Here is a 23838-nt window from a genome sequence, read left to right as displayed (position 1 = left end):
TTCATTTCATCCCCACCCCCATGCTGGGATAAGTGCTGCAGCTCGGGCAGTAGGATTCAGGAAGGTAGCTGGCTTCTCCCAGGTGCCATCGACCATAAACAGGTGACACTTAGAGGGCTAGGTCTTAATGCTGTGGGAATTCAGTAAGTAACAGCATTGTTAATGTACTGGTTCTTTCTTAAGGCAATGTGCCTATTATCCTGGCAGCTGCCACAGCTCCTACATCCTGGAGCACTCCTGTGTACCTGGTGCATTTGAGAATGAGGATGCCTTACAAGGCTGGTGACTGGACAGCAAGCATTACCCACTGTGACTAGGGCTCATGCTACCCCCTGACTGATAGAGAGCGCAGGTTAATGCTACCGAAGCTCCTACCAGGGCCTTGGTGGAGTTGGACAGTAATGCTGCAGAAGATGTGATTGAATGGGTCCAGGGGCTTGGGGCTGGGTTATAGTCAGGACAGTGTGTGCACATTGACTGCTGCATCTCCTACATTGCCACTGTAATTACACTTCAAAAAAGTATGCCATTGGCTGCACAAAGCTCTGAGACTTTTTGGTCATAAAAGGTGCTACAGAAATGCAAGTTTTTTGTTTCTTTATTAATTCTCCAAGACATCATAACAAGGATGTCAGCCCTGGATGCAATAAACCACTAATTTTGAAACTCTTTATTTCATTCCATCATTGCACAGGGACTATGGTTGAATTCACAGAATCCCGACCATTGTTACTACATTTCCTTTTAGTACACAAGTGCTAAAAACAGTGTTCTTTAGTGCCAACCCATTAAACAACAGACAATCATCCCATATGTATCCAAGAAGATGCTGAACTAAATTGAAAGCATAAAGTTCATAAAATCCCCATCTACTTTCAGTGTATTATTTTCCACTGAGATATTTTGTAAATGAAGCCTTGTCATGAGGTCACCACGTGTCAAGCATTCAAGGTCCGATCATCCTCTCCTTTCTTTCATTAGGGCTCTGTCAAGTTCTTGGAGTTGGGAGAGGAAACCATTGTTGGGCGAGATATTCCGATGAGCGCTCACTGTTTTAATAGCGTCAACCAGAGTCATCTTCTCACAGATCATTAAATACGCAAGGACTAGGGTGGCTGCTCGGCTGATTCCCATAGCACAATGGACAAACACTTTACCTGCAAAGGAGATAAATACTGGTAACAACACAGCATGTGCATAGTTTGCTGTAGTAGGAGTAACTTAGATTACCTATGACTTGAGATTGTTACACCACACTGTCATATGACGACCGCTCTTTAGTGGATCCTACTGAAGACTCTCTTTCAATTATTTTTTATAGTGTTAATAGACAAAGGGAATCTGAATGGTACAATGATGAACTCTGCTGATCAGGATTTGCATCAAGCCCACAAACTTTCTCTGTGGATCCTGAATAATGTCAGCTTGTACTGTCTCAATCCAGTTGCAATTTGTCATAGGCTCATGTCATTGTCTGGGCAATTAGGGATGGGCATTAAGGGCTAACCTAGTCAGATTTAAAACAATACCATGACAGTGAATGGATTATCTCACTCACTGGTCACAGGAAGAGTTGTTCTTAAATATGAAAATGTTCCAGTGATGTAATCATGTATACTTTTAGTTTGGGTTGTATTTGCTTTTTGGGTCAGTACACAAATGGAATGAATACAATGTAGCTGGCCCCAACACCCTTTATCAGATAGTGAGGAGGTGATGGTCTAGTGGTTTTATCATTAGAGTATTAATCCAGAGGCTCCTGTAATGTTCTGGGGACCCAGCTTTCTAACTCAGCGGCTCTTGTCAGTGAATCCGTTTTGGATGAAGAATGATACAATCACTCAGTCTACATTTGACAAGATTTCACATTCAAGGATAGATTAACAAATTAATAACCTTTCATAGAGTCATAGTTACACAGCATGGAAACAGACCCTTCGGTCCAACTTGTCCATGCTGATCAGTTTTCCCAAATTAAACTAATCCCCTTTGTCTATGTTTGGCCCATTCCTTTCCATTCAGCCCCAAATGTTTCCTATTCATGTGTCTGTCTAAATGTTTTTTCAATGTTGTGGCTGTACCTGCATCTACGCTTCCTCTGGCAGTTTGTTCCACACGCGAACCACCCTCTGTGTGAAAATGTTGCCCCTCAGGTCGCTTTTACCTCTTTCTCTTCTCACCTTAAAAATATGCCCTCTAGATTTGAACTCCATCATCCTACGGAAAAGACCTTGGCTATTCACCTTATAAGGTTACCCCTCAACCTCTTATGCTGCAGGAAAAACTGTCCCAGCCTCTCCAGCCTCTCCTTAAAACTCAAACCATGCAGTCTCTGTAATGGCCTTGTTAATCTTTTCTGCTCCCTTTTAAAAGTAATAGTGTACTTTCTATAGCAGGGTGACCAAAACTGTAAGCAGTACTCCAAACAATGGCCTCAATGTCCTGTACAGCTGTAACGTGACATCCTAACCCCTAGACTCAAGGCTCTGACTATTGAAGGGAAGTGTTCCAAATGCCTTCTTCACCACTCTGTCTATCTATGTACCTAAACCCCTAGATCTCTCTGTTGGACCACACTCCCCGAGGCCCTACCATTAATTGTGTAAGTCCTGCCTTGGTTTGTCAGATCAAAATGCAATACCTCACATTTATCTAAATTAAACACCATCTGCCACTCCTCAGCCCATTGGCCAAGCTGGTCAAGATTCCCATTATACTCTGAGATAATCTTCTTCACTGTTCATGGTGCCACCAATTTTGGTGTCATCTGCAAGCTTGCTAACCATGCTTCCTACATTTTCATCCCAATCACTATATAAATGACAAACAACAGTGGGCCCAGCACCAATCTCTGCAGAACACCCCTGGTCACAGGACTCCAGTCCTAAAAAACAACCCTCTTCCACCACCCCCTGTCTCCTACTATCAAGCCAATTTTGTATCTACCTGACTGGCTCTCCCTGGATCCTATGTGATCTAAATTAAACTGGAATCGATGGGTATCAGGGGCAAACTCTCCCACTGGTTGGTTGAAGAGCAGCAGGTCCTGACAAGCCAAACAGATTACCTCAGCAAATTAGATGTACAGGGACCATTGAACTGCCTTCCTGGTCTTTCCCTTATGTGTGTGTGTGTGTGTGTGTGTGTGTGTGTGTGTGTGTAGGGAGTATTTTGTAAAGGGATTAGAACTTTCATGAGTAGAGTAATATATCAATGATTCATAACCTGGAGCTAGAAACAATTCATTTGTAATAAATAGTAATTCTTGCTAAGTACTGGTCTGTGCTTCCTATCAACCTGGGTCTAACAGGCAGGTGAATTGTGAAATTTTGCCTACTTTTGTAAAGTCTAACTTCTGTGACAATTCTGGGAATTGCTGGCCTCATTTTCTATCTGCTAACACAGTAAGCTGTACCAAATGAAGTTCGTCCTTTTCAGTGGTGCTACATATGCTAATATTCAAGATCTAATGGAACACAGCAGCGTTTATCATACACTTATTAGAAAAGGATAACAAATATCATCCAATGGCCTTGGACACCACATAAATAAACAGTTTAGTTAAAAGCTTCTGAAACATTGGTGCAAGTAGAGGCTATAAGTACAGACATGTATTTATCCAAATGTCTAAAGGAAATCCAACACAAAGGACATTCTGACAAAAGTTTGCCCATGGAGTGTTACGTGGATAATTGCTCTCTGTGGGATAATGTACATTTGACTGGTTGTTGACTATCTGGACAGGACAACTGGGGTTTGCATTTCCCATTTGATATGGTCTTTAAAAGGACTCTGACACACTGACGATCTGTTTCAGATAAATGCAGCCTTTGTCTGAAGAAGGGTCACTGGACCCAAAATGTTAACTCTGATTTCTCTCCACAGATGCTGCCAGACTTGCTGAGTTTTTCCAGCAATTTCTATTTTTGACTGGGAACAATTGTCTGGATAAGTATTCCAGTGGGAGAAAGTGAGGACTGCAGATGCTGGAGATCAGAGCTGAAAAATGTGTTGCTGGAAAAGCGCAGCAGGTCAGGCAGCATCAAAGGAGCAGGAGAATCGACGTTTCAAGTGTAAGCCCTTCTTCAGGAATGAGGGGTGTGCCAATCAGGCTAAGATAAAAGGTAGGGAGGAGAGACTTGGGGGAGGGGCGTTGGGAATGCGATAGGTGGAAGGAGGTTAAGGTGAGGGTGATAGGCCGGAGAGGGGTTGGGGACGGAGAGGTTGGGAAGAAGATTGCAGGTCAAGAAGGTGGTGCTGACTCCGAGGGTTGGGACTGAGAAAAGGTGGGGAGAGGGGAAATGAGGAAGGTGGAGAATGCAGATTTCTCCACCTTCCTCATTTCCCCTCTCCCCACCTTATCTCAGTCCCAACCCTCGGACTCAGCACCGCCTTCTTGACCTGCAATCTTCTTCCCAACCTCTCCGTCCCCAACCCCTCTCCGGCCTATCACCCTCACCTTAACCTCCTTCCACCTATCACATTCCCAACGCCCCTCCCCCAAGTCCTTCCTCCCTACCTTTTATCTTAGCCTGCTTGGCACACCCTCCCCATTCCTGAAGAAGAGCTTATGCTTGAAACGTCGATTCTACTGCTCCTTTGATGCTGTCTGACCTGCTGCGCTTTTCCAGCAACACATTTTTCAGCTAAGTATTCCAGTGGGCTACATTCACAGCTGCACTAAAGAATCAGGACTTGTGTAACACACCACAAACACAGAGAGTTCTCAGTCTGCTCATACCCAGTAAAATTCCAACTTGGTTCCAGATATGAGAAGGACCACTTCTTCTAAGGGACTAAAATATTCCCTTTTTTTTATTTATCCCACTACATTGGGGCATGGATAGGACAAATATGCAAAATCGTTTCCCTGGAGTGGGGGAGTCCAGAACTAGAGGGCATAGGTTTAGGGTGAGAGAGGAAAGATATAAATGAGACCTAAGGGGCAACTTTTTCACGCAGAGGGTGGTACGTGTATGGAATGAGCTGCCAGAGGATGTGGTGGAGGCTGGTACAATTGCAAGATTAAAGAGGCATTTGGATGGGTATATGAATAGGAAGGGCTTGGAGGGATATGGGCCGGGTGCTGGCAGGTGGGACTAGATTGGGTTGGGATATCTGGTCGGCATGGACAGGTTGGACCGAAGGATCTGTTTCCATGCTGTACATCTCTATGACTCTATTTGGAAATGTAATGAAATCTGTAAGGCGGCTTGGGAAGCAACCACTTGTAACGGTAGACCTGACTTTATTTTCAAATTACCTTGGACATTCACTTACCACCAAGTGTGTTTAGTCCAGCTCTGATGAATTTAGCAGCTGGGTAAAAGAAAGGACTAAGATTGAAGTTTGGGTCATCAAATGCCTCTACTCCATAGTAATGTATTCCCATGTCCTTATAGTATGTGGCTCCAGTGTTAATATTGTACTTCCCATCAGCAGCATTGAGGACATGTGTAATCCTCAGACTCCTTAGGGTTACCTTGTCTCGAGCAGTCCACCTGCAGAACATTAAATAATTATTTAAAGCTGGCTACAGCATCTGGTTAGAGCTATGATGATTGGCAATTTCACTGCCCTCACGTGCAAACAGACACTAACCCCAAATTTGCTGAAACAGGCCACCTCACAGCTCATCTCTCAGTGCAGATCACCAGTTCAGTCTCCACTTCCAGCCCTGATACTGACAGAGGTCTCTGGTAGGGTCTTGATGTTCAGATTCTCATTGTTCATAGTCATGGAGAGCCAACACTAATCACTGCCACCACTCCACACATGCACTGAGAGAACGATGTACTTGCCTTGTCTTCTACTGATAAACTAGTCTACCACCTTTTTTTTAGCAAAGGCCCTAACGCCACACCCATTTTAGGCAGGCCTGAATATTGGGTGAAAGTGAGGATTGCAATTGCTGGAGCTTAGAGTCAAGATTAGAGTGGTTCTGGAAAAGCACAGCAGGTCAGGCAACATCTGAGGAACAGGAAAATCGATGATTCAGGCAGGAGCCTTTCATCAGGATGAGCTTTTCCAGCACCACTCTAACCTTAGCCCTGAATATTGCCTGAGCCAATACAGTGGTAGATGTGCTTTAAGCCCATAGTTTCTGTAGAACATGGTACTAACTCCATGCACCTGAGCTAAAATGAAGTTATAAAATGAAAATAATATAGAGTCATAGAGATGTACAGGATGGAAACAGACCCTTCGGTCCAACCCATCCACGCTGACCAGATATCCCAACCCAATCCAGTCCCACCTGCCACCACCCTGCCCATATCCCTCCAAACCCTTCCTATTCAAATACTCATCTAAATGCCTCTTAAATGTTGCAGTTGTACCAGCCTCCACCACTTCCTCTGGCAGCTCATTCCATATACATAAAAACATTGCCCCGTAGGTCTTTCTCCTCTCACCCTAAACCTATGCCCTCTAGTTCTGGACTCTGCGACCCCAGGGAAAAGACTTTGCCTATTTACCCTATCGATGCCCCTCATAATTTTGTAAACCTCTATAAGGTCACCCCTCAGCCTCTGATGCTCCAGGGAAAACAGCCCCAGCCTGTTCAGCCTCTCCCTATAGCTCAAACCTCCTGCAAGTATCCGTAACAGTTCAATGAACATTTATACTATTCTGGTGAGTAATTAGAGTGAACAGATTGCTTACTTGTCCACGACCACTGACCACCAGTTTCAGTTTTAACAGATGAAGGTTGTGTGGGTACTTTAAATAGTCACCTAAAGTGTGGTGGAGAAAGGTCAATGTGTTCAAAAGGAAGTTAGACTATTATTGAAAAGGAACTAAGTGCAGGGTTACAGAGCAAAGGAGAATGACACTAAGTGGAACATTCATTCAAATACAGCACAGTCACAGTGGATCAAATGGCCTCCTTATGCCCTGTGATAATTCTGTGATTCTGTTAAAGCTAGTGAGAGCTCGATCATTACATTCAGCCTTAACCTGCCACTGGAGACAACAACGACATAAGGCCTCTGGCCTGGGAGGCAGGTTTCAACCCTCCTATATTGGGGCCCAGAGGAGCACAATGCTGACCCTACAGGGAATGACACCTGCCCCAGTCTCCTAACACCCCCAGCTCTCACCTTTCTGTCCATAGTCCCTGCTATGCAGCAACTACCTACAATCACTGAGAGGCATGGGCCACCCCATTAACCCTTGCTGGTCAATGAGTCCAAATGGTTGAAATCATCAGACTGTCTGTTGAATAAGAAATAAACTCACTGGAGCCTATTCCCACTGGCTTACTGCTCTTTTTAAAACCCACCCTCCATTTTACAATGCAACAAAGGCTGTCAGTTGAGTAATTTTTTTCAGGCAGTGCTCTTACGCATCTCCCAGGTGTAGGTTTGGCCAAACGCGATCCACATGGCCACTTCCTCCTGCTTTGGTCCACAGAAGCCGGTTGAGCTCTGATATAGTCGGAGGCTCATACTCCTCCTTCCTCCGTGTTAAACCAGACCGTGATACAAGTGCGTCCATTTCTGAAACGCAAGGTTTATTATGATTATTCTTTTTAGAAGTTATACGTATGTGTTGCTATCAACTCTTCTTTTCACTGTTTTTAAAGCATAATGATTGCATTCAGGCTAGAAACTGAAATGAGTGGTTGAGTCAGTTTGAGAGTCCTCGTATTTTTAACTTACTATAATTTGTTTTAAATTTGCTGTGCAAATTCTGTGACAGATGTGTCACTGCAGAATCAGACTCTCAGTTTTCTTATTGGTGCATCCCCTTGATTAAGGCCAAATAGTCAGGGCGTTAAATATTTTGGGCTAAAGTTTTGGGAGTCCTTTGCTGACATTCTGTGGATATTTACCATTCATCCTTTGGATATCCCACACTGTGTGAACATTGTAAAACCCAGGGATATAAGGGGCTGGATTTTAAAATCTCGAAGTCTGCTGGTGAGTTTGAAGGCATGAGTGGGAGGTGGCTTATTAAATGCAGCATATGACCTGCCCAAAAGTAGAAATCGCTGGAGAAACTCATCAGGTCTAGCAGCATTTGTGGAGAGAAAAATTAGAGTTAATATTTCGAGCTCAGTGATTCTTCCTCAGAACTGGATCTGCTCACTCTGACATCTTCCCCTTTACTGAGGGGTGGAGGCACTGAGATCCTCCCTGGAGCTTAAGAGACCCTTAGGTAGAAAATTACTGGCCTTGAGCCAACTTCCTCTATTATTTTATCTGCCTAGTGGGATAGCCTGACAGATTTTACTGGTTGAAAGAAGAACAGGGCCTTCCTCTGGTAGGTTCCCTGCTTCCATTGAAGTCAAACTCCCCATCCTCAACGCCCAGCGTTTCTTATCTATTAGCTTCAGTGTAACTTCCATAACGTCCACCTCGTTGGGATCTGGCTGTAATCCTAGCAGTGACCACCGTGCTGTTAGGGCACTGCCAACTATGGCAAAGGTAATTCCTATTCCACTGCGTGCTAGTGTGTGACCAGAGTAACACCCATCCTGGTTTTGAATTGACTTTGTTAATTAGCAAACAGTAATTAGTAAAACATTTTATTTGCCCTTTTCTAAGTTCACAATTGTGCACCAATTCTACTTTATCAATTCTCTGACCCTATCAGATCTGGCTTCTGTCATAAGACAGAACATAAAGACAAGAGTTAGCCATTGAGCTGCTTTTGTCACTTCCTAATAAAGCAGAGCTGACCTACACCTAATCTCTATTCCCACATCTTTATTTCACAACCTTTGATTCCTGTATCTAACATATACCCACCAATCTTGGTCTTGAAAATTCAGTTCACTCAGCATCCTTCCTCGCCTTTTGGGGGACAGAGTTCCAGATTTCCATTGCTTTTTGTATGAAAAATACTTTTCCTAATATCAGTCCACAGTGACCTTGATTTTATTTTGAGATCGTGTCATCTTACTCTGTGGCAGGCGCTATAGTTGTGCTGTACCCAACTGGTCGGTGGCTTAAGTATCAGCACTGCTACCTCACAGCACCAGGGATCTGGGTTCAATTCCACCCTCAGGCAACAGTGTGGAGTTTGCACATTCTCCCTGTGTCTGCGTGGGTTTTCTCCAGGTGCTCTGTTTTCCTCCCACAGTCCAAAGATGTGCAGGCTAGGAGAATTGGCCATGCTAAATTGCCCATAGTGTCCAGGGGTGTGAAGGTGGGGTGGATTAGCTGCCTTATTTATATGGACAATGATCCAACTTCTGACATAGTATTTGATTCATGCAGGCCAGCAGAAAAGTCTGCATCAAGTTCCTTTATTTCAGCCTGAACTCTATTTCTTTCATGTTTTTCCTCTTTATGAGTCATTCACACCCACAGATAGAAGAAAGAGACAAGTTGGGATACAAGATATTCCATCGTGTCTGCCATTGTTGCCCTGTTATTGTTTAGCAGTAATGGTAATTAAAGCATAATGAGGTCAAATCCATTTGTCTTGAGCTTTCACTACCTTGAAGATCAATGAGGACATGAACCTATAGCCTTATGTTTAGATCCCTTGTGTGAATAAGGTTCCCCCAGTTCTTAATGAACTAAACTATCAATATCAGATTATTTAGTTCATGCAACTTTTGTTATTAAAGTACATTCATTATGGTGGAAACCGTTGAACAGAACTTTAACAAGAAAAACCAAACCGCGGATGCTGAAAGTCAGAAACAAAAACAAAACGTGTTGGAAAAACTCAGCAGGTCAGCAGTTTTAACATTTCGGCTCCAGGTCCTGAAGAAGGGTCACTGGACCCAAAACATTAACTCAGCTTTCTCCCCACAGATGTGGCCAGACCTGCTGAGTTTTTGTTTTTGAACACACGTTTAATGTTGTTTGGCGGCACGGTGGCTCAGTGGTTAGCACTGCTGCCTCACAGCACCAGGATCCCAGGTTTGATTCCAGACTCGGGTGACTGTCTGTGTGGAGTTTGCACGTTCTCCCCGTGTCTGCGTGGGTTTCCTCCGGGTGCTCCGGTTTCCTCCCACAGTCAGGTCAGGTGAATTGGCCATGCTAAATTGCCCATAGTATTAGGTGCATTAGTCAGGGGGAAATAGGGCTGGATGGTTTATTCTTCGAAGGGTCGATGTGGACTTGTTGGGCCAAAGGGCCTGTTTCCACACTGTAGGGAATCTAATCTTGTTCTCCCAGAAGCATCTCTTGCTGGATATGGTACCCTAATAGTTGAGTTACTCTGGCTGCAAATATGAATCCTCTTGTTGGAACACCTTCATTGAAAGCTGGGCAGGTACTTGTCAGAACAGAACATCTAGGAGAAAGTGAGGACTGCAGATGCTGGAGATCAGAGCCTGAAGAAGGGCTTATGCCTGAAACATCGATTCTCCTGTTCCTTTGCTGCCTGACCTGCTGCGCTTTTCCAGCAGCACATTTTTAAGAACAGAACATCTACCCAACACAATGATCATCAGGGGAGACCAAGAGTGTAACTTCAGCGATGCATCCTCAAACTACATTGCAAAATTTCTTAACTACAACTGGCTTCTATTTACTGCGTGTTCAACTTTTGAAGCCAATACATGTAACTGTAGTCAGTTGCAGCAATCCCCATCCTCACTTTATTCCACACGTATAAAACAAACCCGCCACTAGGAATCAATGCTCATTTTTCCGGGCCTTTCTGTTGAGTAAAGTTTGAGCAATATTAAAATGTATCAAAGGAGAACTTGTGGAAACCTTACCAGTTATTTGTCTATTAATAAAGTTTACCAAACTGACTATTTGCTTATATCAGTCATTTTCTTTAAACTCTATCCTGCATTTAGGGTGGTTAAACAGCTAATAAAATTACTGAAATATTGGAGTTATTTTCTTCTCTGCCTGCAGATATGTTCTGTTTTTATTTAGTTGAATATGCAGACATTAACTTTTATATTACTTCTTGTCCAGTTGATGGCCCAATTATGTCCAGACATCCACGAGATAGAAATCTGTATTTTAATGCCTTGTGATAGCCCATCATTACATTAAACCATGCACCACTCAGCGTTTACTAACTTACTTCCATTTTTTTTTGTAGTGTCACACGTTAACTGCCAGATTTGACCATTTAGTAACAATGACTGTCTATCAAAAGGTAATTTAACTCATTGTCTGTTAAGAGCAATAACGAGGAGCAGCCTTTGGTCAAACTTGGAAAAGATGAACTGTACTTAGATTCCTAGCTGCAGACTATCAAACGTTTGTTCGAGTAAATATAACTGTCAGCTTCTGAACCATTCCTCTAAGCCCAACAAAACCTGTTAAGCTGGTATGAGCATTGTCTCTCTCCCCGTTATGCAGTTTGTGGAACTTACCGTCTTTAATTCTTACTGTGAATTTGTTTCACGGCTCTTCCTTCCTGTCCCTACTCCATTCCCCAGTTCCTAAGCGATGCTCTGTGCCCTTCTCCCCTATCAGTTTACTCAGCAAAACATATGACTCGGTGTCTGTGTGCAATGTCACCTCCTAAACCGCGCAACTTCTCAGATTGCTGCCAGATGTCAGCCTGGGTTACTGCCAGAAAGCGTGGCCAATGGCTGATTACCCCAGGCTGGCAAATACTGGGGAGATCTAACAATTCCCTCCCATTGCATTTCTTCAAAGTTCCATTATGTTAGAAGATGGGGAGAAAAAAAGTGTTAGAAAAACTTCCTTCATGGATCACACAGAGGCAGAAGAGATACCTCATTTTCTTAATAAAGGCACGACAAACAACTCACAGAATGATATTCTTTATTCTGTTATGTTGTGAGTTACAAATAATTTTTTAAAGTCTTAAATATTATGGAAGGGTTAGAATTAGAGAAAGTATTGTGATGTAAAATCACAAACTATTCTTCAGACAGATTTTCTTAATAAACAATTAATATGTCCATTCACTTGGATTAATGGTAGCTGCTTTCCAAATAGTGCAATTATTCCCCCATTTCTGACCCTTTCTTTAATATTGTGGTATCACTACACACAGAATAACTGACACTAAATTGCATTTCAATTTTGATTGTTTAAAAAAACCACAACCATCTCTTAACCCTTTGCCCCAAATGGATATTACGGGGTGGTTCTAAAGTCCAGTAGTGAAGAAGGAACAATCAGGTAAGTTACTGCAGTCAATTCTCACTTTGAATTGAAGAAAGTCTAAAACCAGGATCCAAATGTTGTCTAGTTAGTTGTAAAGCTGTGTATCATTTCCTGGTGAACTCTGTCTGGTGTCAGGGAATAAAAAATAAGAGCTGCTAGAATTGTGGATTAATGCATATTTCAAAAGGAAAGATTTGCAAAGACGTTGCCAGGGTTGGAGGATTTGAGCTATGGGAGAGGTTGAATAGGCTGAGGCTGTTTTCCCTGGACCATGGGATGCTGAGGGGTGACTTTATAGAGGTTTATAAAATCATGAAGGGCATGGATAGGATAAATAGAGAAAATCTTTTCCCTGGGCTGGTGGAGTCCAGAACTGGAGGGCATAGGTTTAGGATGAGAGGGGAAAGATAAAAAAGAGACCTACGGGGCAACATCTTCAAGCAGTGGGTGGTGTGTATGTGTGGAACGAGCTGCCAGAGGAAGTGGTGGGGGATAGTACAATTGCAACATTTAAAAGATGTTTGGAGGGATATATGAATAGGAAGGGTTTAGACGGATATGGGCCTGGTGCTGGCAAGTGGGACTAGATTGGGTTGGGATATCTGGTCAGCATGGACAAGTTGGACCGAAGGATCTGTTTCTGTGCTGTACATCTCTATGAATCAATGATAGATCAGAGGGACCATATGATCTCTTTATTGTAGGCAACCTCATTCACAGTGCAAAGGGATGCAAATAATATTGTTGAAGAAAGCTGTTGCATTACTTCAGTCTCTAAACTGCCTGAAAGGATTGAAGTATCCCTCCACTGATAAGAAACATTTCAAAGTTTGACCAAAACGCAATGACACACGACTGATTGACCCTCAGCAAAATGTGGCATCTTTGGTCAGCTGTAGTTTTCTCTCTTCATTTAGCTTTATATCCAATTTGCGTAATTGTTCCAGAAATCCCCAGTTGGGTGAAACAGGCCTGTATAAAATGAGTCGGTTTACTGCATCGAGAAGTGAGCGGTTGTGATAAATCATAAGGTAGGCCAGTACCAGGGAGGCTGATCTGCTCATCCCAAGAATGCAATGCACCAGGAGTTTTGCTGTGGAGAAAGAGAGAACAGTTGAGTGTTTGGATCGTGAGTGACAGCCAGTCACATAATTGTTGCATTCTAAATTCCAAATGTGGAAAAAGAGGACTCCCCAGCGACTGTGTGAATAAGAGACTGGAACTGAACTAGAGTCAATTGTCAAGGTCCAACTCATGCAGCGTTGGTTAAGTTTGGTCAAGATGTTAATGTTTTCCCATGTTACACCAGGGCTTTAGAAGGGAAAGATCGGTGGGGGTTCTTAACCTCAGTTACTATCCAAAGTCTCATAGTAGCAGATTGATATGTGCTGACATAATGTGGGAACTAGGTTTTGACTGAAGTAGATCAACCTCCTAGTGGGTCAATCCACTAGGATTGGACCTTCCCGTGAACCAAACATCCAATGAGTGGGTGAGGATACAGAAAACTGTTGACATCAGGGACATATGCCTTTGTGCCAGAAAACCGAGGAAAAGAGAGAGACTAAACATTCTATCCAAATGACATTGTGAATTTCCTATTATTCACTTTTTATCAAACAATTTTGTTCAAAACAGATGACATCACCATTGAATTATCTTCAGGGAATTAGAATCATAGAATTTTACAGTATCAGAGGAGGCCATTTGACTCATCATGTCTGTACTGACTCCCGAAAGAGCTAGCAAGCTAGTCCCATTCTCCAGCCCTCTAAGTACGTCACTTTCAAATACATTACCAGCTCTTTTATGAAACCTTCTTTGGAATCTGCTTCCATCACTCTCCCAGGCAGCACATTCCAAATCCTATCAACTCTGAGTAAAGACGTTTCTCCTCATCTCACTCCAAGCTCTCTTGCTGACAAACTTGAAATTGTGACCCACTACTTAACTGACATACCAACCTGTGGAAACAGAATATCCTTCTTTACCCTGTCAAAATTGCTCATAATTTTGAGCACTTCACTAATGTCACCTCTTACTCCAAGGAATATAAGTCCAATTTCTCTAATCTGTCCTTGCATTTAAAATTCCTCATTCCTGTATCATTCTTGTGAATCTCCTTTGCACTTTCTCCAAGGCTTAAGTATCTTTCCGTTTTGTTTATATATATATATTTATTGAAAAAAACTTTTTTTACAAAAAACACAAACCGAATGAAAAAAAGCAAAACAAAGTTATAAAAGTACAAAAGTACAGAAAAGTAGGAAAAATATTGCACTATTATGTTATATTACAATAACGTTAATAATAAACTGTCTACTACTCTCCAGATTGTAGTCGACTCTTATTTACTTAACTTAATCCAAACAAGCACAAACTCAAATTAAATAAGATAACACTAAATTAAATTACAATCTAACAAAATTAAATTACACTACACTGTACTAAATTACATTACTCCACTCACTGCACTTCCATCAGGCTCCCGTCTCTGAGGACAACAGTGATTATATCCGTACTTACTAGGCCTCCCCCCTCCACCTCCTCCTCAGGGTCCCAGCATTCTTCCTGAAAGTTTGAGTTATTAGCTAATTAAAATGCCTATGACTCTATCTACATTAACTCATTAAAAATCACACAACACCAGGTTATTGTCCAATAATAAACCAGGTTTATTTGGGAGTACATGCTTTTGGAGTGCTGCTCCTTCATCAAGTCGCTAGTGAGGCAGGATCATAGGACACAGAATTTATAGCAAAAAGATCAAAGTGTTATACAACTGATGCTATGTATTGCACAAACTTAGATTGCTGTTAAATCTCTAATAACTTAGAAGGGGTTGCAGGTTTCGATTCATTAATATATAAATCTCAGAACATCTTTCAAGTCACATTCCCAAGATAACTTAAGGTTTTATTTAAAATAAGGTGACATCTCAGTTCAGATAATGCTTTAAAGGTGTGAGGTTAGAAGTCTGTGTGTATTCCAACCTTGATTCAGACTGGTTCTATTTCTAAAGTAGGATTTTATAACATGTCACATGGACTGACTGCTAACAGATCATATACTTTTTGATTGTGTGAATTTGCATTTGCAAATTTGTATTTGCAGATACATTCTATCTTGATCAAAAAGCACACGATCTGTCGGCAGTCAGTTTACAGGGATACTAAAATCTGTTTTTTTATTTGTCTTTGGCCTTTATTGATTATGAAATCTTGATCCCAATAAAAAAGAAATAAACAACAGCCGTCTTAAGGTGGGCTCTTGTGGCAGAGTGGTAGTGTCCATAACTCTGATGTAGAAAATCTCTGTTTAAATCCCAGCAGCACCTGACATATCACTTTATGTCTGAGTGGGGTTGCTTAAAAAATTAATAATTGACTTAGGCAGCTGCTGGTGGGCTGTGGTTAGTAGTTGTAACATATTTGATTGTTTTAATTAGTTAATTTGGTGGTGAGTCTGCAAAAAAAATGACGTGGAAATTCCAGTAGAGAGTGTGTTTGGTGCAGATGCCAGTTAATACAAAATGCTGTGCACTTTGGCCTCTCAATTGTTTCTATATGTGTTTCTGGTCTGCTTAATTTATTTGTGTGCAGGCGATAACTTTGTAAGTGGCCTGTGTGGAAATTTGCAGGCTGAATGGTCACACAACACAGTGCGGAGCACTGATGCTAACTAAGAATTCTGTGAATATTTTTGTAATGTTTATTCTTTCACATGTCACTGGCAAATTGTCGCATGTCTGTGATTGCCCTTGAACTGAGCAGCTTACTAGGCCTAATCAGAGGTTATTTAACAGTCAAACACTGTGGGTCTGTAGTCATGTGTAGGCCAGATCAAGTTAGGTTGACCGATTTCCTTCTATAAACGACATTAGTGAACCAAATAGGCCTTTGCAACAGTCAGCAATAGTTTCAGGGTCAGCATCACTAAGTGTTGCTGTCAATTTCAGATTTATTACTTGAATTTAAATCCCAGCAACTGCCATGTCCTCAAAGCATTAGTTTGTGTCTCTGGATTACTAAAACAGTGACAATACAACTGCCATTACCTGCCTTACATTAAAGTATCATTCATTAATATTTATCCATATTGTGCTTCCAACCTAATTACTGTCGGTTTAGTGAACAATTTGTGGTGTTAATCTTTAGCATGTGTGGGTATTGTCTATGTGCACAAGAATGAAGCTTCTGCTGCACCCTAGAATTAATTCACTGAATGAAGGGCGATTACTGACCTCACTAAATGTTGTCATGTTTCAATCCATTGCTGTAGCTGATTGTGAATAGATGTACAATTTTGTTAAGGAAGAGGCTGAAGGATTACCTGGCTAGGTAGGAAGGTGGGATTAGGGGTTTACAATCAGGTCAGACAACCTTACTGAATGGGAAAGCAGGCTCAAGGGGCTGAATTGCCTACTCTAGCTCCACCTGATGAAGGAGCGGCGCTCCAAAAGCTAGTGCTTCCAATTAAACCTGTTGGACTATAACCTGGTGTTGTGTGATTTTTAATTGTAACTGAACATTTCACCTTTTCTTGGTCCCACCCCTTTGAAATCAGAAGCTTTGGATGCAGACGCAGGGTCTCCCTGTCACTCTATGCTCATCCCTGATTTGCCAATGGAATGCACCTTGTGACTGTCCCTTTTCAGCAGAGTAATGTGGTGACTAATACAATGAAAGGGTCAACATCTTATAAAATCCTCCTCGTCTACTCTAATTGAGTATTTCCATACAATGAGCAGATTTACCCACAATGACATTGTCCAGTTAGCACATTCAAATATAATGAATGCTCAAACATGCGTTACCATTTGGAGTGTTCAGTGTTTGATGTATCTGTTCAGCTGCAGTGTAGAAATATGCACTCAGGTCAAATTCTGGGGAATCATCAGCCGCTATACCATAGTAATTTATTTTCTTGCCGTAGAAGATTTGATCTCCCACACTGCCCCATTTGGAATGTGCAGCATTTAACACATGAGTTATCCCCATCTTCCTTAATTGTTTCTTGTCATGGGCTATCACCCTATAACGAGAACAGAATGATCATGTAAGACAACAGTGTGATGTTGCACTATTGACTGTAAAGATTAGGAGAGCCTGCGGCACAATCTCTATTGTGCGTTGAGTTAGTCAATAGTTCAGTCAGTGATATGTCTGCAGGGCTCCATACTTGGTAGCTTGATATATTATGGAATATACCATTGGTTTGGACCTATACGTCAGGAAGTAAATTGAGAAGTTTGCAGGCGATACAATATTGACTGTGTGGTTGATAATGCAGAAGGAAGAATTAGACTGCAGGAAAATATCAATAAACAGTGGCAAAAGGCGTTCAATCCAAGCTAACAAGGTAAAGGAACACCTAAAAGCATACTGATGAAGTGGAGAAAAACAGAGAAATCATCGACTAATGGTCCACAGATCCTCAAAAGTGACTAGATCAGAAGATAAAATATTTTTATTTATTCATTTGTGCAGTGTGGGTGTCACTGGCTGACCAGCATTTATTGCCTCTCCCTAATTGCCCTTGAGAAGGTGGTGTTATGCTGCCTCTTTGAATTGCTGCAGTCCACCTGCTTTGGTTGACCCAATGACAGTGAAGCAATGGCGATATATTTCCAAGCCAGGATGGTGAGTGGCTTCGAGGGGAACTTGAAAATGGTGGTGTTCCCTTGTATCTGCTGCCCTTGTCCTTCCAGATGGAACTGGTTGTGGGTTTGGAAGGTGCTGTCCAAGGATCTTCAGTGAATTTCTGCAGTGCATCTTGTAGCTAGCATACCTTGCTATTAACTGAACATCGGTTGTGGAGGGAGCGGATGCTTGTGGATGTGATACCAATCAAATGGGCTGTTTTTCCCTGGATAGTGTAAAGCTTCTTGAGTGTTCTTGGGGCTGCATTCTTCCAGGCAAGTGGGATATTTACCCTTAATAGCTTCATTAGCTGGAGTACAAGAGCTTGGAATTTAATAGCATACAAGGGTGAGGCCTCACCCAGACTACAGCATGAATTTCTGGTCACCATTCGATGGAAAGCTGTGTTTGCAGCAGAGAGACAGAACAAGAGAAGTGTATGAGGACGTTGCCTGGACATGAGAACTTTAGTGAGGAGGAACATTGGATAGACTGAGGTCTAAGTGTCTCACTTTCTGTATGAGCTATTGGTTGTTCAATGAGTTATTGAAGAATTGCCTGCTTGTTGATTGTGTGGAATTTTCACGTTCTCCCCGTGTCTGCGTGGGTTTCCTCCGGGTGCTCCAATTTCCTCCCACAGTCCAAAGATGTGCGGGTCAGGTGAATTGGCCATGTTAAATTGCCCGTAGTGTTAGGTAAGGGGTAAATGTAGGCGTATGGGTGGGTTGCGCTTCAGCGGGTTGGTGTGGACTTGTTGGGCCGAAGGGCCTGTTTCCACACTGTAAGTAATCTAATCTAATCTAATCTGATCTTCCAGTATGGAGAGTCAAAAATGGAGTCAACATGTCATATTTTTAGCATCAAATGTATATGTTTATGTTACAAATTGTTGGTAATTCAGAAAATGGAAGCACCTGTTTGAATTTCGACTTGAGTGACCACAAAATATTGACACAGAGGCAGGTCCAGTCGTGGCTGAGAGTATCTCACTGTTGAAACAATTATGATGAATATATTGGGAGTTATTCTCTCATCTCACCTCAGACAGTGACCTCTAATCTGACTGAATGATTGGTCAAGCTCCCCAGGCAGCATGGGCACCTCCTGTTCCTATGTTTCTGATACACAATTGAGGATTCAAGTACTACCATTCATAGATTTAGCAAACATCATGGGAGAGCTGTGATGGTTCTCATCTATTGAGTTGAATAGAATTTATTGTCATGTATACCGAGGCACAGTGAAAAGTTTTGTCTTGTGAGCAATACAGGCAGATCACAGAGTTAAGTAGCATAGATAGTAAATAATAGGTAACAGCGATAAAAGCAAAAACATAGGTACAGGCGAATACTAAGAGTTTGTGAGTCCATTCTGTATTCTAACAACATTAGGGTAGAAACTGTTTCTATAGGATAGAACCGTGTAGGCCACTTGATAGATCATTATTTAAGAGTGCCTTGTTATTCCACAATGAATAAAACATTAATCAAAAACCTCACTGCCCTCACGCAAAGCAGGCCACTGTGTAAGCACCTCCCTTCAGGTTCCTATTAATTATTGGGAAAAAAAGTAAAAGCATATTTTCCTCTCCTTTTAGCACAGATCACGCATTTTGGAAATACTGGATGCACAATTATATAAATTTGAGAAGTTATTTCTAGCACAGACTGCACTCATAGAATCCCTACAGTGTGGGAGCAGACCGTTCAGTCTACACTGCCCTCCAAAGAGCATCCCAGCTAATCTCCATGAGCCCATATTTTCCATGGCTAATCCATCAGCCTACACATTCCTAAACACTAGGGGAAATTTAGCACAGCCGTTCGACCTATCCTGCACATCTTTGGACTGTGGGAGAAAACCAGAGCACCCTAGGGAAACCTACACAGACACGAGGAGAACATGCAAACTCCTCACAGGCAGTTGCTTGAGGCTGGAGTTGAACCTGGGTCCCTGGCACTGTGAGGCAGCAGAGCTAACCACTGAACCACCAGGCCACCCTTGCATGACCTATGGGAGATTTAGAATTTTTTCTTAATTTTTTTTTTGTTTTAAGCCTAGACAGAGCTACCACCAATTGTTTCCTCCACAGCAAACAACTTAAAAGAAAGTAATAAACCAAGTTTAATTTGTGCCAATTTTCAGTGCCAATGAATATGTTTAAAAACATAAATCTGTAGAGAGTTACCCATCCTAAGTGGTGTTTGCTATAAGTGTACTATGTCTGTGACATGTGTGAGTACTTACAAATCCCCAATGTAGAGGTTAGGCCACACTTCGTCAATATGGTTTAGCTGGGCTTTGCTGCTCTCCAGGATCATCTCCAGTTCTGTAACAGAAGGTGATTTTGGATCATGGATTGTGTTGTCAGTGGAGGGATCAGGACCATCTCCCAATAGAGATTCTGTTGCTGACATGGGGACAGTTTCTCCGGAAGTATTGCTTTTGAAGTCTCACCAGCCCTTCCCAACATTCTCTGTTGAAATGATTCTGACTGCAAATACAAAAGTGTTGATCTCCCTCTGACATTTGCAAACAGCTGTGATTCCCTTCTCCATTTCATGCCATTATATATATATATATATATATATATATATATAATAACAGCAGACTCCATCTTATGCAGAACAGCTTTTAAATTTAGCTTTAAAACACAACGCATAATACAGGAGACTTAAATTCATTTCATTATTGTATAATTTAGAACTGGTGGGATGATGTTAACTGCATGCTGTATGACGGTGAAAGTTTGTGTGTTGCAGTAATATTGACACTGCCTCTGAGGCAAGGAGGCCTTGGTTCAAATCCCACCTGCTCCAAAGGTGTGTAATCATATCTCAGAGACTATCTGCAACTGATCATCCTGAATAGGACCAGCCCCAATAGAGGATGCAGCTTTCATCCGTTTCTTCCTAACTCAACACAAATTTTTTGCCCATTTACATCCATAATTCTTCTGATGCTTTAAGTCACTTTCTGATTTTCCAGTTTGTGGGCTCCAGCTGCCTCCTCTTCTGTATGGATGTGCAATCCCTTTGCACGTCCATTCCCCATCAGGATGATTTCCGGGGGCTTTGTTTATTCCTGGGAAAATGGCCTGAACCAGCCCCAATCCCCTCCAACCTCCTCCACCTGGCAGAGCCCATCCTCACTTTGAACAACTTCCCCTTTAACTCCTTCCACTTTCTTCAGGTCAGAGGTATCCACATGGGCCCCAGTTATACCTGTCTCTTTGTGGGGTATGTGGAACATTCCTTGTTCCCGCTCTACTCTGGCCCCCGCCCGCTGCTCTTTCTCCAATATTTCGATGACATAATCGGTGCTGCTTCCCTCAGTTTGAATCATAGAGCTGTACAGCATGGAAATTCACCCTCTGGTCCAACTCATCCATGCCGTCCAGATATCCTAAATTAATCCAGTCCCATTCGCCAGCATCTGGTCCATATCCCTCTAAACCCTTCCTATTCATATACACATCCAGGTACCTTTTAAATGTTGTAACTGTACCAGCCTCTATTGCTTCCTCTGACAGCTCATTCCATACACGCACCACCTTCTGCATGAAAACGCTTCCAATTTCCACCCTGCTCTCATCTTAACCTGGTCCATCTCTGACTCTTCCCTTCCTCCACATCTCTCTTTGCATTTCTGGAGGTTAGGCTGGCCATCAATATCCAATACAAATGCGCCAACTCCTACAGTTACCTAGACTGTACATCCTCACTCCTTACATCCTTGACTTTTACATCTTTGACAAGCTGTCGATGGATATTGATTTCCAAGCATCGCAAATTCCATTGTATTCTCTCCAGTTTTTGAGCATCCATGTCTATACTTACTTTAACAGTCTTCAGTTGTAGTTTGCTGGATTCTCCTACTTACCAGCACCTCTCAACCTGACTACAGTCTCTGATTTGTCATTCAGCTTTCACCCAGTTTGGATAGGCAGAAATTTCTTGCAATTAAAAGTTGGGAAAACCAAAATATTTGGGTGACGTTTCATCCTCCCTAGAGGTGATGGGGATGCTGAGGGATTGAGTGTGGAGGGTGGTGGGTGGTTGATGATTGAGAAAGGAAAATAATTGGGCAGGATGGCTTTGGTGAGGTTCTTGCCCCCTCAGCACTTAGGTTCTGGGCAAAATGGTCCATTGGAGGGTGTGTGAAGTGGAAGTACCAGTGATCTCATGACATTGTTAATTGCAATGTGTCCTGCAAGTAAAGGTGTGTGTGTGTGTGTGTGTGTGTGACATTGCATTGTGTGGATGAGAACATGAGGCAAAATACAAGATATCAGGTATATCTGTGATTGAATATGGGTGTACCTTGATTGACAGGGGATACCTGCAATCTTTTGATTAATTATTATTACCGATCATTTACATTTTAAGGTTTTATATTAAATGATTTGCTTTGATGCAATGGCTCTACTCTTCTCACGAATAGAAAAAGCCTTTTTCGAAATTAGTATGTATTTAATTTTCTATTTTAAAACAAAACCCACATTTAAAGTAATAGGTTTTGTTTATGGATTGAATATATTTATGGGCTTTAAGCTATTGTTTCTGCTTTCTTTTCTGTCTTAGAGGCAGAAAGGAAATGTTTCTCTCGATTGGGTTTGTTGTCTGCCTCGGTGTATGCATTTGTCTTTGATAAGGTACAGAAATGGAAGGTAACCTCAGTATGATGTACAGTGGAGAGATTCTGTAGTTAAAAGCAGACTTCATGTGAAGGCTAGGCTGCAGGAGACTGAATCATGGTGGCAGAGGGGCTGGTTTGCATGTCATTGTTTATGAAGGGAAAAAGTAATTTGAGTCAAAGCTTTTCTCTTTGAGTTGTGAAGTGCCAGCTGCCCAGAGCAGTGCCAGTAATTAGACAAACTGGCAGTGGTGCTTTAGGAAATGTTGTCTCTAATTATGTATTTAATATATAATGCGCATTTTAATGAAACCCGATTGGAGTGAGATACGGAGATTGCAGATTCTAGACAGAAGGTACACCTGTGGGAATAAATTATCTTGCATCAGCAGAAAATGAGTATGCCACAGTTAATAAACATTTTCTTGAGTTGTGTGAAATTAAAGTCCAATGCCTCACAGATGTATCTTGAGAAACTTGAAGGAAATTTCGATGAGGACCTGAAACTCTGGAGTTGCCTTGAATCTTGAACCAACAACTAACAACAGCATTGAGCAATGCACAGGTCGGAGACAAGAAGAAAGTTCTCTCAGAACGTTGTTAGTGTTTGTGATCTCTGACCTCAGCCAGCAGTGAAATCTTGGTCATTGAATGTGTCCAAAGTCAAGTTAGATTGATATTTGATCTACAAAGGAATCAAGGTTTACAAGAAGCAAGCAGGAAAGTGGAGTTAAGACCACATCAGATCAGCCATGCTTTTATTGATTGAGGGACCAGGCTCAAGAGGTTAATTGACCTACTCCCCACCCTCTGGGAGAGATGTGGGTGAAGTGGTCATGTTGCTGGGTTCGTCGTTTAGCGGTTCAAGTTAATGGTCTACGGATATGGATTAAACTCCTGACATGGCAGGTTTTAGTTTGATGAATAAGTCTGGAATATAAAACCTGTCTCAGTAATGATGGCACAACAATTATTATTGATTGTTGTAAAAACCGAAACAGTTCATTCACGTAAAACAAAAACAGAAGTTGCTGGAAAAGCTCAGCACGTCTGTGAAGAGAAATCAAAGTTAATGTTTTGGATTCTGACCCTCCCTCAGAACTGATGGTAGTTAATCTGACCCATCTCCCACACTTCTGCCCTCACCCCCTCTTTACCCTCTGGCAACAGCGATAGTCCTTACCTACCATCCTACCAGCATCTACATCAAGAAGATCATCAGCTGCCATTTGTGCAACCTCCTGCAAGATACCATTGCCAGACACATATTCCCCACTCTCCCTTGTCTGTCTTTCACAGGAACCGTTCCCTCCAGGACACCCTGGACCACTCTCCATTCACTCCCAACATCCCACCACCTCTCCTCCCCACAGCCCCAAGCACCTTCCCCTGCAGCCGCCGAAGGTGTAACAGCTGCCCATTTGCCTCCTCCCTCCTCAGTATCCAAGGGTCCGAACATACCTTCCATGTGAAGCAACACTTTACTTGCACTTCCC

At 42.2% G+C, this 23838-nt stretch overlaps 2 protein-coding genes across 2 annotated transcripts; both read right to left on the bottom strand.

Moving 5' to 3' along the window:
* Positions 1–598: 598 nt before the first annotated feature.
* Positions 599–11390, bottom strand: dusp13a (dual specificity phosphatase 13a). The gene is made up of 4 exons (XM_060854403.1): positions 11300–11390; positions 7346–7499; positions 5281–5501; positions 599–1157 (listed from the first exon to the last, which is right to left on the bottom strand). The coding sequence occupies exons 2-4, from the start codon at positions 7495–7497 to the stop codon at positions 958–960; spliced, it is 573 nt and encodes a 190-aa protein (XP_060710386.1). The 5' UTR covers positions 7498–7499; positions 11300–11390; the 3' UTR covers positions 599–957.
* Positions 11391–12203: 813 nt separating this feature from the next.
* On the bottom strand, positions 12204–20156 carry LOC132835091 (dual specificity protein phosphatase 13A-like). The gene is made up of 3 exons (XM_060854402.1): positions 19955–20156; positions 16882–17099; positions 12204–13158 (listed from the first exon to the last, which is right to left on the bottom strand). Exons 1-3 carry the CDS (start codon positions 20122–20124, stop codon positions 12932–12934), a joined length of 615 nt encoding a protein of 204 aa, XP_060710385.1. The 5' UTR covers positions 20125–20156; the 3' UTR covers positions 12204–12931.
* Between the last annotated feature and the right edge of the window lie 3682 nt (positions 20157–23838).

This window comes from Hemiscyllium ocellatum, chromosome 43, assembly GCF_020745735.1.
Source record: "Hemiscyllium ocellatum isolate sHemOce1 chromosome 43, sHemOce1.pat.X.cur, whole genome shotgun sequence".
NCBI classification, from domain to species: domain Eukaryota; kingdom Metazoa; phylum Chordata; class Chondrichthyes; order Orectolobiformes; family Hemiscylliidae; genus Hemiscyllium; species Hemiscyllium ocellatum.
This window is presented reverse-complemented; position numbering and strand designations above follow the sequence as displayed.

Excerpts from the sequence above, each read along its gene's own strand:
- dusp13a (XM_060854403.1), bottom strand. The coding sequence starts at position 7,497 with ATGGACGCACTTGTATCACGGTCTGGTTTAACACGGAGGAAGGAGGAG. Across the intron at positions 5,502-7,345 it reads AACCTACACCTGGGAGATGC|GTGGACTGCTCGAGACAAGG; the intron begins GTAAGAGCACTG and ends AATGTTCTGCAG. Across the intron at positions 1,158-5,280 it reads TGGACTAAACACACTTGGTG|GTAAAGTGTTTGTCCATTGT; the intron begins GTAAGTGAATGT and ends TCTCCTTTGCAG.
- LOC132835091 (XM_060854402.1), bottom strand. The coding sequence starts at position 20,124 with ATGTCAGCAACAGAATCTCTATTGGGAGATGGTCCTGATCCCTCCACT. Across the intron at positions 17,100-19,954 it reads AACCTCTACATTGGGGATTT|GGTGATAGCCCATGACAAGA; the intron begins GTAAGTACTCAC and ends TTCTCGTTATAG. Across the intron at positions 13,159-16,881 it reads AACACTGAACACTCCAAATG|CAAAACTCCTGGTGCATTGC; the intron begins GTAACGCATGTT and ends CTTTCTCCACAG.